Raw genomic sequence first — 20,240 nt, 5'->3', positions numbered from 1 at the left:
TGTTCAATCATCTCTTTCAGCAGGATGAATTGCAAACAGTAGACAGAGGAGGGAAATAAAGAAAATAATGTTTGGAAGGTTTCATTTTCAGCCATCAGAAAAATCTCTCACACTATTTAGGTCATCTGTAATGTGGATGTGAATTTTGGGTTCACACTCATTGTGTTAGACACACACATGCACGCACACACACGCACGCACACACACACTCACAGAGACACACTCTTTCTTGTTGGAGAGTAGAGATACTCTTATTGGAAAATCTTTCAATAAATCAATGTGACTTTAAACACATTTCCCCGGCGACACTGCTGACCTGATAAGAACTCCGCTAATCTCTTTTGAGGCTGTCAGAGAGCTTTGAACAAAATCTAGTTCGCATCTATCAGCAAGGTTATTTGTCAATGACTTATAATCCCAGGTAAATTTCACTGATTTTATATTAGACTCCACTAATGGTTCTCATGTCTGAAGTTTCTCAGGCTTGGGAAAAAGGAGTAGAGTGAAGTGGAAAAAAAAAAAACCATTATGGATTTGCTTGTCTGAAATGGTGGGAGCTGAGAGACGACATGAAGCAACATAATACTGGGGTAGTTTCAAAATCTAAAAGTAGATAATAATCTCAAAAAGGAGAAATGTGATTTATTATTATTATTATTATTATTATTATTATTGTCATCCACACACAGCTAGTCTTTTAGAAGACTAATGAAGATACAATTTTTATTCCCTGTTCAATTAATTGTTGGTAATTAGGCAGTTTTTCGCTGGAGTGTAGTGACTCTCTTTGTGCCCCCCGTCTCATCTCTGTGTATTAAAAGAAAAAAAAAATCTCTCACTGCTCTGGAAAACACTCATGGTTCGTGTCTCTCAACCAAGGGCACAATGTGGGCCAAGACAGAGAGCAATCAGCAACCAGACCAAGCCTTCTGGGTAATTTATGAAGCCTCAATTAGAGGAGCACACAAAGTAATGATTCTCAGAAAAAAAAAAAAAGTAACAACGTTGGCCATCTCATGCCATATTCCACTCCATCCATGCTTATTAGGATCACGTCCCAAATGAACTGCGTCCCAAACACTCATAAACAGTGCTCTGAGATAAATTATTAATAAAGTACATTTGAGATAATAACTTCTCTTCTCTTTGACAACTGGTTCTGGTTGATACCGGGCTTGAACAGTTGATGAAACAGCTGATACTCATAAAGCTGTTGCGTTTAACAAGTTTCACTTTTTGGAAATTTGAAATGAAACGTGTTTTGCATTTGCATGGGAAAAACCAGTCATATCCGTCATCTCTTCACGGAGGATGGTCATAGTCAGAGAGGTTTGATCTTGCACTGTTTATGCTTGTGTCAAACCAAAAGAGTCGTAGCCCTAAGTGCTTATGCCGACGTGTAAATAGTTTGACGTTTCATATTCTAACAATGTCTTACCTCTCGCTGCGTAAATACAAAAAAGTAAACAGGTTCCGTGGGTGATGGGATATAAATCTCCTCGCTCTCTTTTAAGTTTGCACTTTTCGTTTCCTTACTTTTTTTTTCCCCTTTGAATCCAGATGTTTATTCTGTTTCTAGAAATCACAGGCCTCCTTTGTTGTGCTTTTTCTTTTGGTGTTGTTTGTGCAGACATGTGTTGGTGAGCCCACGAGTGCATAAGCGTGCTAACTGCTTACAAGAGGCACACGTGGACTATTAAATAAAACCCTGCCACATTCTGCGCACTTCATATGCTCGCATGTAGGTGTGTGTGGAGATACAAAGCTCTCCCTGTATCTAGCCGAGTGCATATTTTCACCACTGAGTAATGGTTGATACAATTCCATATGTATTTGCTTTCCCACTTTGAGCCTGTAAATTACACCGGACCTGAAGGAAGGAGGGAGGGAAGGTGGGTGTGTTGTGTCACTATGAAAGCTAGCTTTAAGTGTCCTGTACGGGTCTGTGGTTAGGACAGGCCCAAAGTTCAGCAAGCAAGAATCAAGAATGAAGAATCAAGTCTAAAGCCAAGCTGATTATTTATTTGATTATCGGCATACAGTGCAATCATTATCCTTCATATCAGTGATGCTCAGCTGGAAAATCAATACTTTCCTACACTGTCATGCTCTTTGGCAGACATCTCACCATATAAAGCTGAGACTGACCGTATAAAATCCATATATTAGAGACAATATGTCCATGTCAGGCTTTAGCTCGACTTTAAGAAGAGTATCATTTCCCCCCAGTGAACAGATGAATGGTAAAGCTATCTGTGTGCCTGGAAAGCACCATACAGATGTTTGAGTTAGAGAAGAAAAAAATTCCCAGTCAATTAAAACCGACCCCTTAAATCAGTTACTCTGACCTTATCCAGAGATCAGGAATCTGCTTTCGCCATTCCAGCAATCAGCCTGGCCACCCATCTCCTCCAGAAACTCAGGAGATCTGCAAATCTCCTTCTAACCTTAAATCACTCCCTCTTTAAGTTCTCCTGCAGCATCACGGCATGCACTCACCCTTTGGAGCTCCACTCTGGAAACATCTGTGAGACGGGTATGCAGGGGGAGCCTGTTTTTTTGGCTTCCTCTCCTGGCACATACGTACAAAAAATAAATAAAATCGAAACGTAAATAAGGAATGGGGGATGTTCATAAATAGTGGTGTCTTAATTGAGACCCAGTAAGAGTAAGTAGCAGATGTTGAAGCAGGAAATCTTGAATCATCAGAGAGCAGCAGGGGAACGGGCAAAGTTGCATTGAAAGAAACTCAGCCAAGTGCTTGTGATTTTCCATCATGGCAGCCTGCGCTGACGACGGCAGGCGTTTGGTATGGCTCAGAGTGCGACAACATGAACTGAAGGTTTTACAGGTAAGCACCAACAGGCATACAAACGTTTCTCTATAGGAGCTTTAAGAGCCGCCGGGGAAACCGCGATCTCTACACAAGACATGTCACTCACTCAATCACTCACTCTCACACAAATCTGTCCAAATGTTTAAAAAAGAAAACCATGAAGCTTTTTATTTTTCTTCTCAGCCTGTCAGAGTGTCAAAGCAAAAAGTCTACAAAGGCCAACCTACTTTTTTGGCATTTAAACATCTCTTGCGTTTTATTTCTCTGTCGCTTCTGTAGGTTGTGATCTTAGGGTTGTTGTGTAGTAGCTGCTCTCCTGTGCAGGGCTGCTCTGCTCTGCTCCTCTCTCATGATTCCTCCCTCCTGGAAATGAAGAACACGGATATCAGGTTGCCTGTGATAGCTGCTGTGTTCGTGCTAGTGGGAGACCTGTGAGAAGGTGGCATTGACAGGTCCCACCGTGCAGGATAAAAGGCACTCCTCCGTTCCCTGTCTGTCTGTCTGTCTGTCTGCCTGTCTCGCTGTGTATCAGTGCAGTGAATGACGGTGTCACTCTAAGGGGAACTCGCTAACTCGAGAGCAAGTGGATGCCGTGCAGAATTAGTGAGTGAGAGCTGCATGCAGTGTGATGCTCCTGCAAAACATTAACAGCTCTGACTCCTGGGACTTTGAGTCTTCTAGATTAGAGCTCCCAAATACCACGATATATACTAGAGACGGAGAGACCAACTAAATGTGACCTTTGTTGCTATGGGAACACGTTTGACACAGGCTGTCTATTTACGATATTTCTTAAAAGCTTAGATTGGTGATTTCCTTTACGTTCGTGCTCACTCCAGATGTAACAGGTTGTTTTGTTTTTTTAAATTTATGTTTTCTATCAAACACAGGACACGCTTATTTTTCCTAAAGTATGACATATTGTTACCATCACAGCCATCTGTGTGTGTGTGTGTGTGTGTGTGTGTGTGTTTGGCCTATTTAAGCAGAGCCCAGCTCACCCCATGTCAAGTCCTGCAAAACAGCATGATTCATACTCAAATGAGTCCTGATGAATAAAAGTGATCTCATCCCTTCCTGTTGTCAAACAAAAGGTTCTTTAAAAAAAAAAAAAACACCGAGAGGTGACAAGCGGACATGAGAAGAAGAATCTGGTGCACTGTACGGACCAAATCTCATCAGGGTGAAATCTAAAGCGTCAGCGTTTAAGCAAAAACAGACAATAGCAACTTTTACCATGAACCCTGCTCTGACCTTGTTAGCAGTGGGGCACTCTGATAATCTGCGCTTAATGATTTTTCTCCTCCCTCACGCTTTTTTTTTCTTTTACATTAGACCACAGAGTGTCACAGTCATTTAAGATGTGGCCTCTCTGCGCCTCCGCACCCTCCACCCCAACCCGCACATTCCGACGCCATTATGTTACATTGTTGAAGAATAAAGCCTGGTATTATGTTCCCTCGGTAAAGGGCACAAGTGGACTGAGTTTTTATCTGCTGAACGAATCAATCAGGATTATGTCAGTTGAAAAGAATCACAGACAGCAGTCGCCAGCAGACCAAGAGGCCTGTGTGTGTGTGTGTGTGTGTGTGTGTGTGTGTGTGTGTGTGTGTGTGTGTGTGTGTGTGTGTGTGAGTGCATGAGAGTGCGAGAGAGAAAAGGAAAGAGAAGCCCAGTATTTATCTGTGCGATATGTATTTGTTGTCCAGGATTATGGCATGTTGACGGACGTGTACAGATCTAGAAAGATCAGTTTTATTTTACACCGTTGTCTCTCGCTGGGAGGATTCGGAGGATGGTAATTATCGTTTCAGTAGAAATTATTAGGAGATAAAATGGAGATCGAGTGCCATTTCCTTCCATTAATGTCAGGGGTTTAGAGCGTCTGTCATGCACCGGTCATCACCAGGCCTGTGGGAAACACAGAGTGAATAGAGCAGGGTGGAGCTTGGGCTGGGGCTCTGACATAACCTCATGTCAGAACAAGAGAAAAACAAAGAACAAGACAGAGAAAGGGGGAAATGCCATGACTTTTGAAGACACTTCACGAAAACTCCTTAGAAATAATATAACTTGATAGCCAAGACAATTTAATTTGAATCTCACTTTTAACGATATATATTGTTGAAAAGTAGCTTTACAGAAAAAATATTGATTTTAAATGTATGGATTTATCAATTTTTCCCTAATGAGCAAGCAGGAGGTGAAGTTTGTGAGGAAAAAAAATCCCTGAGATGACATGAGGAAGAACCAGACTCAAAAGGGAACCCATCCTCATCTGGGTGATAACAGATAGTGTAATTATATATAACTCGCGTCTATGTGTCCTATATGGTCAAATAGAGCAATTGTGTAACCAGGAAATTCATTAATGGGAGAAGCCATGGCCAAATAGTTAGAGAAACAGCTTTGGGACCAAACGGTCACTGGTTTGATTCCCTGAACCAGCAGGGCTGGCTGAAGTGCCCCTGAGCAAGGCACCTAACTCCCAACTGCTCCAGCAAGTGTGGTGGTGTACCTTGTGTCTGGTTAGCCAAAGAAAAACTGATGATGCTATTATCAGGCCTGAGTTTCCCGAAAGCATCGTAACACAAAGATCATCGTTAGATGGTAGAGCGAACAGCACGATGAAGACTCTCTCTCCTAGTTAAGATGCTCTTCGTGTTAAGAGGCTTTTGGGAAGCCCACCACAGTTCAGTCAAGAGCACGGCCATAAAAAAAGAAATTCATTACAGCTTTGACTTGAGGTCTATTTTATTGGTTATCAGCTGTTCATTGATGGATACTTGAGTACAAGACTGTTGATAATAAACGCAGTGCTAAAGTTATCGTGACAACTATCGTCCTAAACCATCATAGCAAAACTGTTTGTAGTAACTGTCCAAAGCCAAATAGTCCAAATAGATAATTGACGAGTGAATCTGGCTTGATGTCTGTATTGAATCCATCCAGTAAGCATTATATGATCAGGATTATCCAAAAGGCATGCAAATTTCCTAAGAAATCATCCATCACTAGTTTTTAAAGGAGAACTGAAGTCATTTTTAAACTTACTTTATTTCTTAATTAACGTGTTATTCAATTACGTTTTCGGTTTTAGTAACCTTATATCGTGACGCGTATTGGCAACTAATTGAAATTAAATATTATATTTATCTATCGGCCTATTGGGTTTTTAGCCATGTTGAATTTAGTTCGTTTGGTCCACGGCAGGCGTCACTTATCCGCGTGATCTTCACGAGACTTGTGCGAGACTTTGAAACATCAAGTGTCAGCCAGGTGTCAGTGCCACCATTTTGAAAACTGTTCTTCAAATGAAGTATTGCACAAAAACGAGTTTAAATGACGATTACTGCCTACTTTTTTCAAACTTTCCTGATTGCTATCAAAACAAACAAAACTTCCGGCTTGATTACATCAGCATTCGAAACAGGAGGCGGCCGTCTTTTGACAACATTGGCAGATGCTGGTCACTTTGATTTCTGCTGTACGTTTTACTTCCGTCCTACGATGTCTCGCACAGGTCTTGGCGAATCTCGTTTACAGCCATTGCTTTGACATATGGACTGACATATTACATAGCATATTTCAAACACTTATAACTTGCTATAGCAGTGACAAAATCCCATCTCATCTCATTATTTCTAGCCGCTTTATCCTTCTACAGGGTCACAGGCAAGCTGGAGCCTATCCCAGCTGACTACGGGCGAAAGGCGGGGTACACCCTGGACAAGTCGCCAGGTCATCACAGGGCTGACACATAGACACAGACAACCATTCACACTCACATTCACACCTACGGTCAATTTAGAGTCACCAGTTAACCTAACCTGCATGTCTTTGGACTGTGGGGGAAACCGGAGCACCCGGAGGAAACCCACGCGGACACGGGGAGAACATGCAAACTCCGCACAGAAAGGCCCTCGCCGGCCACGGGGCTCGAACCCAGGACCTTCTTGCTGTGAGGCGACAGCGCTAACCACTACACCACCGTGCCACCCGGTGACAAAATAGCAATCAAAAATGCATTCCTATATTTAATAAAATGAGATAAATGGAATTTTGATAATAAAAAATTTGCCTTCAGCTCCCCATTAAGGTTCATATGTCAGGGTTAAGGTCATGCCCATGTAGGTCAGCTCAACCCCATGTGAAGCTTCTCAACATTATTAAAGTCAGAGATCTTTGCACTTAAAAATCCTCTCATTATCATAATCTATCATTTCATTTCAGCATTGTTTATAACGCAGATATTTATGTTATAATAGCACATTTCTGAGATGAGCTACCCTCCGCTCCTCTACTTCCCCTGAACTGTAAAGAAAAAAAAAAAACCCTCCAAATGCTGCAATGCCATTTGTATTGTATTTATGTGTGGCAAAAAAAGGTAATAGATCAAGCACATTCCATTATTCCCTTATAAGATCATTAGCAAATATAATTAGATATGAAAGAAAGTAATTTGGGCGAGAGAGGGGAGAAAGCGCTATCAGGCACAGAAGACAGATAGCAGCGTCAGTGTTTGGGCTTAAATTGCTCTGTGGAGGTATTATCAGGATGACGATCTCTGCCCCAGAAATGGAGGAAAAGTCAGACGCATCCGGACTCTTTTTTTTTTCCTTCCTCCATTTCGTTTTTCTCTGTAGGCCACATCAACCTGCCAGCCACAGCTCCAACACACACTGTTTCACCCAAGTTTCACTCAAGTGTGGTTTAGTGACAGGAACCGAAGGTGTTTGGGATCTAGGTGTGATCTATGTGTTATCCACCAAGATCTTTGGACGGGATTTAAGTGTTGGATTGCCAGTTGGAACGGAGAATAAAATAAATTGTTTCACATTATAATTATTCCATGTTGTTTTCTCTAATTCTGATTCTTTATACCTTTCGTAAGTTTATCTTATTTTTCTTTATTTTCATCACACGTCCTCAGGTTTTATTATATTGTATTGTGCGCTAAACCTGTCATCTGCTGTGGCTTATGGTTGCTCTGGATCAGGAGAATAACAAATGTGCTATTTGTTTTACCTGTGCGTATTTCCTTTACAAAAACGAAACACAAATCTCTCAGTTAAAGCAGCAAGCAGAAGCCCTTTTTAAGTGCCACATGTACTGGTTTTGTCTGTTCCTTTTGTGTTGTTCGGAACTGCAGCATGCTTATCTGAGGGCAATCTCAACCCACACAACCGCCAAGGCACAACAGTGCTGTTTCCCTCCAGAAACACTGGATTTCTTTGACGCTGTGAGGGAGGGGTGGCGGTGGCGCAGGCTGATCCCTCTACTCTTTGTGAATCACTGCAAATGGTATTCATAAACATCCTGTGTTCATTAAAACCTTCTAAAAATATGATTTGGGTGCACTTCCTAGTGCTCAGCTTGCTCTTCTGTGTGTGTGTGTGTGTGTGTGTGTGTGTGTGTGTGCGCACTCATATTTACATATTTATAAATAATGGTCTGTACAATGAGGTGTACCTTTGCCAAAAACAACACTTTTCCAACAGTGCCGGATGCCTGCGAGAGAACAAAGACGCCCTTCGTTACCGTATGTGTGGAGTGTGTTCAATATGGCCAGTGTGTGTTCAGTGTTTAGCAGGAGACTTAAAACCACATGTAGTCCCCATTTGGATGGGGCAGGAAGCTTTCAAATGAAGACGAGTCAAATATGTATTCAAATGAAAACAGGTCAAAGTATTTGATCAGGACAAATACAAGCGAAGATATACGACCATTAATAATACACAGTCGTGCATAAAGAAGCCATATTATGTTATTAGGAGCGTTCTAAATATATATTACGAGAGAAATGTGTTTAGTAGCCAGATTATATGGTGCATGTTGCAGCACTGTAGCTGTGTCTCATCAAAGAGCTACATCTCTGTCAGAAATAATGGTATTACTGTATACAGGTACATTTTGGCTCTCAAGAGCATGTGTCCTCAGGGGTGCAACAGTCATTCTGTAGGTCCTTATTGTGTAACTAAATAATGTTCCTCTACAATTATATTTCTTAGACTAAAATCGCAAATCAGCACGCATTTGAAATGTAACTCATAACTATTCCCAGTTACGAGAGTGGATTAGAGTGCATTTTACATGGACTACAATGGACAATGGACAGTGTGTCTGTTCCAAATCGGTAAAGAATATAATTAAAAAAAAAAAAAAAAAAATATATATATATATATATATATATATATATATATATATATATATATATATATATATATATATATATATATATATATATATATATACACACACAAACTTTGTTATACACTTTTATTGTCAGACCTCTACATTATAGAGTCTGTGCAAAAAACGTTTTAGATTTTCATTAGTTTTTCCAGCACAAAATTAAATGTCACAGAAAAATGTTTGGATTTCATAAAGAAAGCAGCATATTACTGTATGTAAGAGACACTTTTCAGACAATAACATATCGAAGGCTGCTGGGTTTTGCTGAAAAATTAAGAAGCAAGTGTGACAGTCCAAGTGTCCAGAAGAACTGTGGCTGGTTCTGTAAGATGCTCAGAAAAACCTACAGCTCATTTCCTTATCAAACTGCACTCACTGTATCTGAGACTTATTTACTTGAAGCAATGGGCCCTAACACCAACTACTGACTTTGTTTCATTTATTACTGTTTACTGCTGTTTATAGTATTTTTTTATGTAGAAACATTTAATTTAATTTAATTATTTTAAGCTAATACTTCAATAACAGCTTTAAATTTTTTTTTTATTATTATTTGTGCAATACGGATATAACAGTGAATCTTGTATTTAAGATGAGATGCTGGGTTTCCCATAAGTTATTAGATGTTAGATATGAGTTATAAACATGTATCAGTGCGGTCTTAAAATATCCATCAAGACCAAATACATGTACCAAATACAGTACAGTATTATATTATATTATATTATATTATATTATATTATATTATATTATATTATATTATATTATATTATATTATATTATATTATATTAATAGAACTTGCTTACTTCCTTTTATAAAGCTCAGGGATGTAGGTTAGGGTGCATCAGTTGCCCTCACTTTCATAAAATCTGATGCATTTTTGTTTGGGTGTTCCTTTTCACCAATAAAGACATCCTGTAAAATTTTTTGACCATATTCAAAAGTCTAATGGTGGCACCATGAGGTTCATTTTTTGCCAAAAAACGCTTATTTTATGTTTTCGCGTAAGGTTTGAAACACAATGTTGGACTCCATTTATTGATTTCTTGTGAGCCAGAGATCATGTTAAGAACCTTTGCAAGGGATTGAGAAGCATTAATGTGATTCATAATACATTTGTATTGTTTAAAAGTAGTTGAACAATGATTCAATGAACAGCTAAAACTCAAACTGTGCTTGATAATATATTTAGAATATGTACTAAAAATGTGTATCTAAGATATTTGGTATACTCTATAAGGTGCCATAATCTTTCATGAAAAGTGATCAAAATTTTGTCATAAAAGTCATAAAATAGCAGCCTTTTCCATAACTTTGAGCTCCTGGTGCCACCATTAAACTTTTGAATTTTGTCAAAATATTTCACCCAGTGTGTTTTCTTACCAAAAGGAACATAGAAACAAAAATGCATCATGCTCGGAGGAACTTTTCATTTTTAGGGGGCAACTGATGCACCCTAATGTAGGTATGTCTTACAGTAGGTGCATGCTAAAAGGAAATGTGACACTACCTACATGAAAATGTTCATATAAAATCAACACAAGCTATACTTCAACTTGAAATAATTATATTATATTTGTATACTATTATAATAATTAATTTAATTTGTATAGCTGATATATACTCACAGTTGTAACTTTTTTAAATGATTAAATGGATTAAACCCCCAGTACTCTTTTTCAGAGTGATGTTTGTGGTTCACTTGTGAATCTGAATAATAATGTTAAGTAATGTTACCAAAAAAATGTTGTAAGATTAGATTTTTTTTTTTTACAGTTTTTAATATATATATATATATATATATATATATATATATATATATATATATATATATATATATGCACACACACACACACACACACACCAAGCACCAGCACATAAAGCAAGGTTAGGTATGACCTTGAGGTGGTTTTGCCATAGATGTGAGTGAAGGTGTGATTCTTTTTTTTTTCTTCGTTGTAGTTGTGTGGTGTGGTGATAAGAAGAGGCAGTTGTGAAATGTCAGGTCTCAGAGCTGCGACAGCAGGGACGGCTCCCTGAGCGGCCTGGCCCTTGTTAACAGAGCTCGCTCCCAGCCTTGTGCTCGGCTATTGTTCCATCCGCCTCTTCATTTAGCCATTCTGTTAAGCATGACACATGTATTAACATAAGATGGATCCTGGAGCTATGAGTCCTCTTACCATATGTCTTGTATTACTTTCCAGGGCCCCCGATCTGCCTCACGCGCACCCGAGATGTGTTAATGTAGCGAAACAGAAGAGGGTGCTAGATTGCACACGTTCATACAGAAAGAACATGAAAGAGACCAAGTCTAAAGTCTGATAATAGATCATAAATAATCTGGCCTAAAAAATTATATTATATATTCACATGTATGAATTTGAACCCAGACTTTGACAGGTTTATAAATGTGTGAAAAAAAATGTATTATTAGCCTGCTGTATCGTTGTATGATGTTAACGAACACACAAACACTTTACCAGACTGAAAAGTTGTGTGTAACTATAAAGTTGATGTGTGGGTCTCCAGGTCACAGTGGCAGTTGTTTGGGGAGAAAGAATGGCGTCCTTAAATAATACCATTCCAGGTGGCTTAGTTAATGAAGAGTGAAAATCAAATATGGGGCCCTAATCTGTAACTCATTACTGAAACTTTCTTTAAAGGGAAGTCACAGAGAGCAGGTGCCCTTGGGAGAGCAGGCATTTAAAAAAAAGGGAGAAAGAGAGAGCTGGAAAATATGATTTATTATCACTGCATTTATGACTATCTTAATTTCCTCTCTGACCTAAAAGCGTGTGTTCAGACAGCTGTGAAAACATGACTGCGGTATTTTCTTTAAAGCGCTGCCAAATCAATTCATGTTCTTAAAATCACAACCACGTCATCTCCACTGTGGAAATGTGTGCAAGCTGGAAGAAGATGACATTGAAGATCATGATCTGGTTATGATGAACTTGAGGGTTCGAATGACGCTCAGTCTCATACCGCCATCTAGTGGATAAAATGCTGTATTGCAATGAGATAAGCTTCATGTATTCAGAGAGCTTTCTTGCCAGTTTGATGCAACATTAGAGATCAGAAAGAAAATAGAAATACTACTCTTAATAACTACTAAGAATGAGCTCCAGAACTTTTTTAATGTCGAAGATGTTTCTTTGATTTTGAGAAGTTCATTTCGAGCATGAAGCATTGACATGAGGTTTTCTTTAATTATAAAGCATTTTGCATTCTCTCAGACTCTAATATTATCTCATCTCTAGCCGCTTTATCCTGTTCTACAGGGTCGCAGGCAAGCTGGAGCCTATCCCAGCTGACTACGGGCGAAAGGCGGGGTACACCCTGGACAAGTCGCCAGGTCATCACAGGGCTGACACATAGACACAGACAACCATTCACACTCACATGCACACCTACGGTCAATTTAGAGTCACCAGTTAACCTAACCTGCATGTCTTTGGACTGTCGGGGAAACCGGAGCACCCGGAGGAAACCCATGCGGACACGGGGAGAACATGCAAACTCCGCACAGAAAGGCCCTCGCCGGCCACGGGGCTTGAACCCGGACCTTATTGCTGTGAGGCGACAGCGCTAACCACTACACCACCGTGCCGCCCCCTTATATTATAATATAATATAATATAATATTAGAGTGGGGCGGCACGGTGGTGTAGTGGTTAGCGCTGTCGCCTCACAGCAAGAAGGTCCTGGGTTCGAGCCCCGGGGCCGGCGAGGGCCTTTCTGTGCGGAGTTTGCATGTTCTCCCCGTGTCCGCGTGGGTTTCCTCCGGGTGCTCCGGTTTCCCCCACAGTCCAAAGACATGCAGGTTAGGTTAACTGGTGACTCTAAATTGACCGTAGGTGTGAGTGTGAGTGTGAATGGTTGTCTGTGTCTATGTGTCAGCCCTGTGATGACCTGGCGACTTGTCCAGGGTGTACCCCGCCTTTCGCCCGTAGTCAGCTGGGATAGGCTCCAGCTTGCCTGCGACCCTGTAGAACAGGATAAAGTGGCTACAGATAATGAGATGAGATGAGATATTATAAGGGTGGCACGATGGTGTAGTGGTTAGCACTGTCGCCTCACAGCAAGAAGGTTCTGGGTTCGAGCCCAGCAGCCGGCGAGGAAGGGCCTTTCTGTGCGGAGTTTGCATGTTCTTCCCGTGTCTGCATGGGTTTCCTCCAGGTGCTCCGGTTTCCCCCACAGCCTAAAGACATGCGGTTAGGCTAACTGGTGGCTCTAAATTGACCGTAGGTGTGAATGGTTGTCTGTCTATGTGTCAGCCCTGTGATGACCTGGAGACTTGTCCAGGGTGTATCCTGCCTTTCGCCCGTAGTCAGCTGGGATAGGCTCCAGCTTGCCTGCGACCCTGTAGAACAGGATAAGCGTCTACAGATAATGGATGGATGGATATTATATATAATATAAGAACAACAATTAAAGCTATGCTTGTTCTATGTACATATGTAAACTATTATTTTATTTACATTATAGTTATACTGTGTGTTGATAAGTTCATCAAACTCTATTAAACAAAGTCGCAATTTCTGATTTATATGAACTAATGGACCAAATTTCTGCTAAATGTATTATTTACTTGATGTCCATTATTTAGTCAATGTACAGCACAAACTGAGTCAAAGAATATGTTTTCAGTACTGTTTGTGCATAATCACTGTACATTATGCTAAATCTGTGTAACAACAACAAAAAGTGTCAAAAAAGCTTGTTTGTTTCACATTAAAACAACAACAACAACAAAGAATGCAACTGACATCTATTTTATTAGCTCAGGCCGATTCATTTAGTGCCGATGATTTAACTATTTAATTGTTTAATCAAAAAATGGACAATGATTTAAGAAATAATTGAGATTAAACTAAAAATAAGAGACATATTCATGTAGCTCACATTTTGGAGGAGGAACCAGTGAAAACATGAAAGTTTAGCGTTGTTAGTGTTATGCACATGTACAAATTACATGTACATACAATACCAGTCAAAAGTTTGGACACCCCTACTCATTCATAGGTTTTTCTGTATTTTGACTACATTGTAGAACAACACTGAAGACATCAGAGCTATGAAATAACATCTCATCTCATTATCTCTAGCCGCTTTATCCTGTTCTACAGGGTCGCAGGCAAGCTGGAGCCTATCCCAGCTGACTACGGGCGAAAGGCGGGGTACACCCTGGACAAGTTGCCGGGTCATCACAGGGCAGTAGCCAGTGTTTACCTTCTTAATGAGTTTGAGATCAAACAATAAATAATAAAAATACAGTAAATAGTCCTATTCCACAACTGTAGTAATCCATATTACGTCAAGAACCACTCAACTAAGTAAAGAGAAATGACATCCATCATTACTTTAAGACATGAAGTTGATTTTAATTAATAAAAATAAAGAAAAAAACCCCCTTTGAATTAGAAGGTGTGTCTAACTTTTGACTGGTACTGTGTGTGCACATGGACATGGCTTATATGTTATAGCTTAGACTCTTATAAGCAGTAGACACCCCCCCCCACACACACACACTATATATATATATATATATATATATATATATATATATATATATATATATATATATCAGACAAACATGAATATTCCTGTTTATGTGACAGGGTTGACAACCATCATGGCTCTCACAACCACCTCCATAAGGGCAGGAATCATGCTAAAATAAACTTGAGCAAAGTGGAAAAGACATAGTGATACTCTGCCATTTTTTTTGTGGTTTCAGCTTACAGTAATTTCACTTTAATAACATGAAGAAAAAAATCCTAATTTAAATATTTAAATTTATTTAAATAATCAACAGATTTTTTTTTTTTTTTTTGCTGCTTAGATCAAATCTGGCGGCATGGTGGTGTAGTGGTTAGCGCTGTCGCCTCACAGCAAGAAGGTCCTGGGTTCGAGCCCAGCGGCCAGCAGGGGCCTTTCTATGTGGAGTTTGCATGTTCTCCCCATGTCCGTGTGGGTTTCCTCCGGGTGCTCCGGTTTTCCCCACAGTCCAAAGACATGCAGGTTAGGTTAACTGGTGACTCTAAATTGACCGTAGGTGTGAATGTGAGTGTGAATGGTTGTCTGTGTCTATGTGTCAGCCCTGTGATGACCTGGCGACTTGTCCAGGGTGTACCCCGCCTCTCGCCCATAGTCAGCTGGGATAGGCTCCAGCTTGCCTGCGACCCTGTAGGACAGGATAAGCGGCTACAGATAATGGATGGACGGATAGATCAAATCCTGCTCAACACTTTTGTAAGAACTGTTTTCAGCGCCCCCTGGTGTACAGTGCTGTTAGTGCTGTGATACCCCCAGGCATCCTAATTCTGCTATTGATATTGAAAGAGTGTTCTTATTGCCCTTCATTTTAACAACAGAAATATTTTACTTGACTGCTTATCTATCTATCAAATGGCCGAAAGTGATTGGACACAAAATTCCTAACAAACAGAGCCAAAGCGAGATCCATAAATATATAACTTCCCAAAGTTGAAGTGAAATAACTCGAGTGAACTGCACAAAGCCCTGACTTCAACCCCACCAAACACATTTGGACAGAATTGAAAACCTGACTACAGCCCAGGCTCCCTCACCCGACATCAGTGCCTGACCTCACTAATGCTGTTATGGCTGAATGAGCAAATCCCCACAACCACATTCAGAACTGTTGTGGAAAACCTACCTTGAAGTTTGGAGGTTGTTACTGTAGCAAAGCACCCTATTAATCTCCATTGTTTTTGGAAAGCACATTGTGTTTGATGTTCAGGGGCCCACATACTTTTGGCACATAGTATACCTACAGTATACTGTATGGCCAATAGTTTGTGGACACTTGACTATCACACCCATATATGCTTGTTGAACTTCCCATTCCAGCCCTTTGCTGTTATAATATCTTCCACACTTCTGGGAAGATGTTGGAGTGTAGTTGTGGGGATTAATTCATCCGTTCAGCTATAAGAGAATTAGTGATGTCATGTAAGGAGGCCTGGGACACAATCTGTGTTCCAATTCATCCCAAAGATGTTCAGTGGGTTTGAGGTTAGTGTTCTGTGCAGGTTCCTTGAGATCTTCCATTCCAACCCTGGCGAACCACATCTTCATGGTCGGCGCTGGCTGTGTGTCCAGGATCTTGGTGAGACATATTTGGGCCTCTTAATTCCAGTGAAGGGAAATTGTAATCCTGAAGCATACAGTTGATAATAATAATAATAATAATAATAATAATAATAAGTTATATTTATATAGTGCCTTTCTCTAACTCAAGGTCACTTTACATAGGTCAAGAAAACAAAACAAAGAAAACAGAACACACACACACACACAAAAGGTTGGTAAAGATTGGTAAGTTTATGCAGTGGTGGAGGAGGAGAAGTGTTCCTGAAACAGAAAGGTTTTGAGATGAGATTTGAAGAAAGGAAGAGAAGAGCAGTCACGGAGGGGTTGAGGGAGGGAATTCCAGAGCTGGGGGGGGGGGGGGGGGGGGTGCATGGTGCTGAAGAACCTGCCACCCAGGGTAGAGAGTCTGGTGCGGGGGCCAGCAAGGAGATTATGGCTAGAGGATCTGAGAGAGCAAGCTGGTGTGTAAGGGGTCAGAAGGTCATACACGTAAGGAGGAGCAAGGTTATAGAGAGCTTTGAAGGTGAGTAGGAGGATTTTATATTTAATTCTGGAAAGAACAGGTAGCCAGTGAAGCTGAGAAAGAATGGGGGATGATATGAGCAGATGGTTTGGTATGGGTGATGAGTCTCACTGCAGAGTTCTGAATGTATTGTAGTCTTTGAAGGGATTTACTAGGGAGGCCAATGAAAAGGGAGTTGCAATCATGTAGGTGGGACATAATGAAGGAGTGGACCAATGTTTGAGCATCACTAGTGGAAAGAAAGGGGCAAAGGCGGGCAATGTTCCGGAGGTGGAAGAAAGCAGTCTTGGTGAGGGATTTAATGTGGGGATTAAAGCTGAGTGAGGGATTGAGTAATATTCCAAGGTTTCTAACAACAGGTGAAGATTTAACAAATGCACCGTCCATGTTAAGACTGAAACTGGAGGATTTGGACAATGGAGATTTGGGGCCGATAAGCATGATTTCTGTTTTATCTGTGTATACATTTGCATGAGTTGAATATTTGTAGTAACAGTTGGGGAAAGGGCGACACGGTGGTGTAGTGGTTAGCACTGTTGCCTCACAGCAAGAAGGTTCTGGGTTCGAGCCCAGTGGCTGACGGGGGCCTTTCTGTGTGGAGTTTGCATGTTCTCGCCATATTTGCGTGGGTTTCCTCCGGGTGCTCCGGTTTCCCCAACAGTCCAAAGGCATGCAGGTTAGGCTAATTGGTGGCTCTAAATGGACCGTAGGTGTGAATGGTTGTTTGTCTCTATGTGTCAGCCCTGTGATGACCTGGCGACTTGTCCAGGGTGTACCCCACCTCTCGCCCATAGTCAGCTGGGATAGGCTCCAGCTTGCCCGTGACCCTGCACAGGATAAGCGGCTACAGATAATGGATGGATGGAAGTCAGGGAAGGCCCACATATGAGTGTAATGGTCAGGTATCCACAAACATTTAGCCATATAGTATATTTATGCTTGGCATTCACATAGAACCACTTGACTTACGGCAAAGCTGTTAGTGAGGATGGAGGGGAAAGGACTTTACTCCTCTCTTAATCTCCATCATCTTTTCCTGGGTGTTAAAGTGCAGATTGTATAAGACACAGTCTGATAAGTTGCTGGTGAGCGGTAAGGGCTGAGTGAGCTCGCGCTGCAGAATGAGTAGGTGTGTCGCCGTTATTGCTCTAATGGGCGGCTCTAAATGGCGTGCGCGCTCGCGGTTATTAAAGCCGTGCGCTGACTCCTTTACTGGTTTCAATTCCCATTAATGTCGCCGCTTATTGCACGAACACCCGCAAAACAGACGCATGTTTTAATTCCGTTTTGTCATTTTCGCAGAGGCATCTTAGAAGAACACGACACGCCGGCGCTCTTTTATTGGCAAATCATTTTCTCCGGGCTTGTACAGAGAATGAAATCGCATATTATTCATATTATTTACTTGGCACTGACTGCAACGGCAAATAATTAGAAATACGGTGTGCATTTTTTTTTTTAACAGGGATTCAGACTTCAGCAATAACTGCATCCCTGAAAGTTATTATCCTGCACATGCACTTGGACAGAAAAAAGAGCCTGAAAAAAAAGAATGGAAAAGAAGAAATGTTCAAATAACTCAATTTGTAATCTTAAAGTCACATTTATCGAAGTAAAAATCTCATAAGCTGTTATCAATTGTTTCCTTAATATTAATACATTTAATTAGCCTATGCATGTCCTCATGCAGGTGTCTGAATGATACTTAAGCGTTCTTTTTTTTTGTTTTTATTGTAAATGATAATATTCGTATAGGTTATTTTGTATGAGAAGTTCATTCTGACCTGCATTAATAGGAGCAGGAAGGTACGGTAAATAATAGTTCATTATGAGAGTCATGATGGCAGACTTGTGTTATGTCATGTTATAGTCACAACCATGTTATAGTCTGCATCAAGAGTATATATACATTTTGGTAACACTTCAGCGATGTGTGTTTTAGGCTTCAACGTGTAAAGATTTATGCCAGTTTGTTATAAACGGCATACACAGCTTTGATACTGAAGATTTCTCGAGCTGACATGCTAAAGTTGTGGCAGTGGGTTTTAAAGCTGCAGCTAAACCAAACCTGGGTCAGCTGTGACTCTCATTTTTATTTTTTTTTTCAATCCCCACTTTGAGACTTTTTTTTCTGGATTATAGGTATAATGTGTCAGTAATAGTAATTTAATGCTTGTGTAGCATTTGAGAACGGTGTTACCAAAATGTCTGATTTTCAATAAAGCAAAATAATTGCAGCTGCTTTTTGTCTTTTTGTCTTTTTTTTGTCCTTTTTTTTCTTGTCAATTGTGTTGAGTCTGTGAATATCCTCAGTCATCATTGTGTGCATCAGTGTATCAGTGTGTGAGTCTCTAGTGAGCGGCCCGTGGGTGTTAATCTTCATTTGTTCTCTCAACCATAGTTCATCTGTGGGCGGATGAAGAAGCTTCCAGAAGGTTTGGACCCGCTCTTGCCTCCGAGCCTAAGCTAACTGACTCTGAGATGCAGGACGCACCACTAATCAGAGAATAACTCACGAGCAAGAGCAAGGGGAGGAGGAGGAGATGGAGGATGGCGAGGATGATGAGGAAGAGGAGGAGGTGGAGGACAGACATGAAGATGCTGATCATGACACTGACAGGCAATGTGATGTTTATGACTCTACATTTGAGTTATGGAAAGAGAACGCAAACTGATGCTCCCTGAAGGACCAAGTGAAGAAAAAAAAGAGATGTTGATGTTTAACAAGATGGATAAAGTAACTTTGGTTCCTGTGTGTTTTGTCTGTTCAATTCTGCCGTGTGTAGCTGATATACATACATACATACATACAATACTCTATTTTTTCTTTTCTAGTTATTTCATTTGCTTACTCACACATTCCTTGCACCAAATGTCAGCCTGACAGAATTTCCACTTTCACCTGAGAGATTTTCTCTCTTTTTTGGGGGACAAACTGAGCTCTCCATATTTCTCACTGCTACTGAAACAATGCTCCATGAGTGTGACTCGTACCTGGCTCATCTCTCTAAGCTTTCGGACGGTGTATTTGGAGACCAAGCACACTTGCAGCAGTTCTTTTTAAAAACCTCTTATACAAACAGCCAGTGTGGGGATGTGTGGAACAGCATGTGCTTTCTGAAGCAGGAAAAAGACTACACAGATGTACAGTATCCCCTTCCAAAATAAGGGACGCATTGAAGGACTGTGGAGTTTTTTTTTTCCTTGTTTTTTTTTTTTCTTGGACCTTGGACCTTTTTAGCTATGTTTTCTTTCGTGATGTGTTTCAGAGCATATCCAGGACATGTGTTCAGAGCTGCTCTCTGGGAAAACAGAGCGAGCTTAGGCACAAACGTCTGAGACATTCCCGAAACCCCAGCAGTGGTGATAGCTGGACTAGTTGGCACAGATCTTTAAAAAAAAAAAAAGAAAAAAAAAGAGAGAGCGAGGGAAAAAAATGACCTAGAATCTTGAACTCTGTAAAAGGAGAACACAATCCAGGTGGACTTTCATCTCAGTCATTGAGAATCTATTTGTAATATACTGCCACCAATCAGTGTTGCAAAGTGTTACTGACTACTGAAATG

General features: G+C 40.6%; 1 protein-coding gene across 4 annotated transcripts in view; it reads left to right on the top strand.

Moving 5' to 3' along the window:
* The window catches only part of znf536 (zinc finger protein 536), a 226,766-nt gene extending 206,978 nt beyond the window's left edge, over positions 1-19,788 (top strand). For all 4 annotated transcript variants that reach the window (XM_060911712.1, XM_060911710.1, XM_060911713.1 and 1 more), the window contains one exon: positions 19,076-19,788. In XM_060911712.1, coding sequence (XP_060767695.1) covers positions 19,076-19,185 — 110 coding nt within the window. In that variant the 3' untranslated portion in view covers positions 19,186-19,788. The remainder of the gene's footprint in view (positions 1-19,075) is intronic.
* Positions 19,789-20,240: the final 452 nt, after the last annotated feature.

The sequence above is a fragment of the Neoarius graeffei genome, chromosome 27 (genome assembly GCF_027579695.1).
Source record: "Neoarius graeffei isolate fNeoGra1 chromosome 27, fNeoGra1.pri, whole genome shotgun sequence".
Lineage (NCBI taxonomy): Eukaryota > Metazoa > Chordata > Actinopteri > Siluriformes > Ariidae > Neoarius > Neoarius graeffei.
The sequence above is the reverse complement of the archived record's forward strand: the minus strand, read 5'-3'. Positions and strand labels throughout refer to the sequence as shown.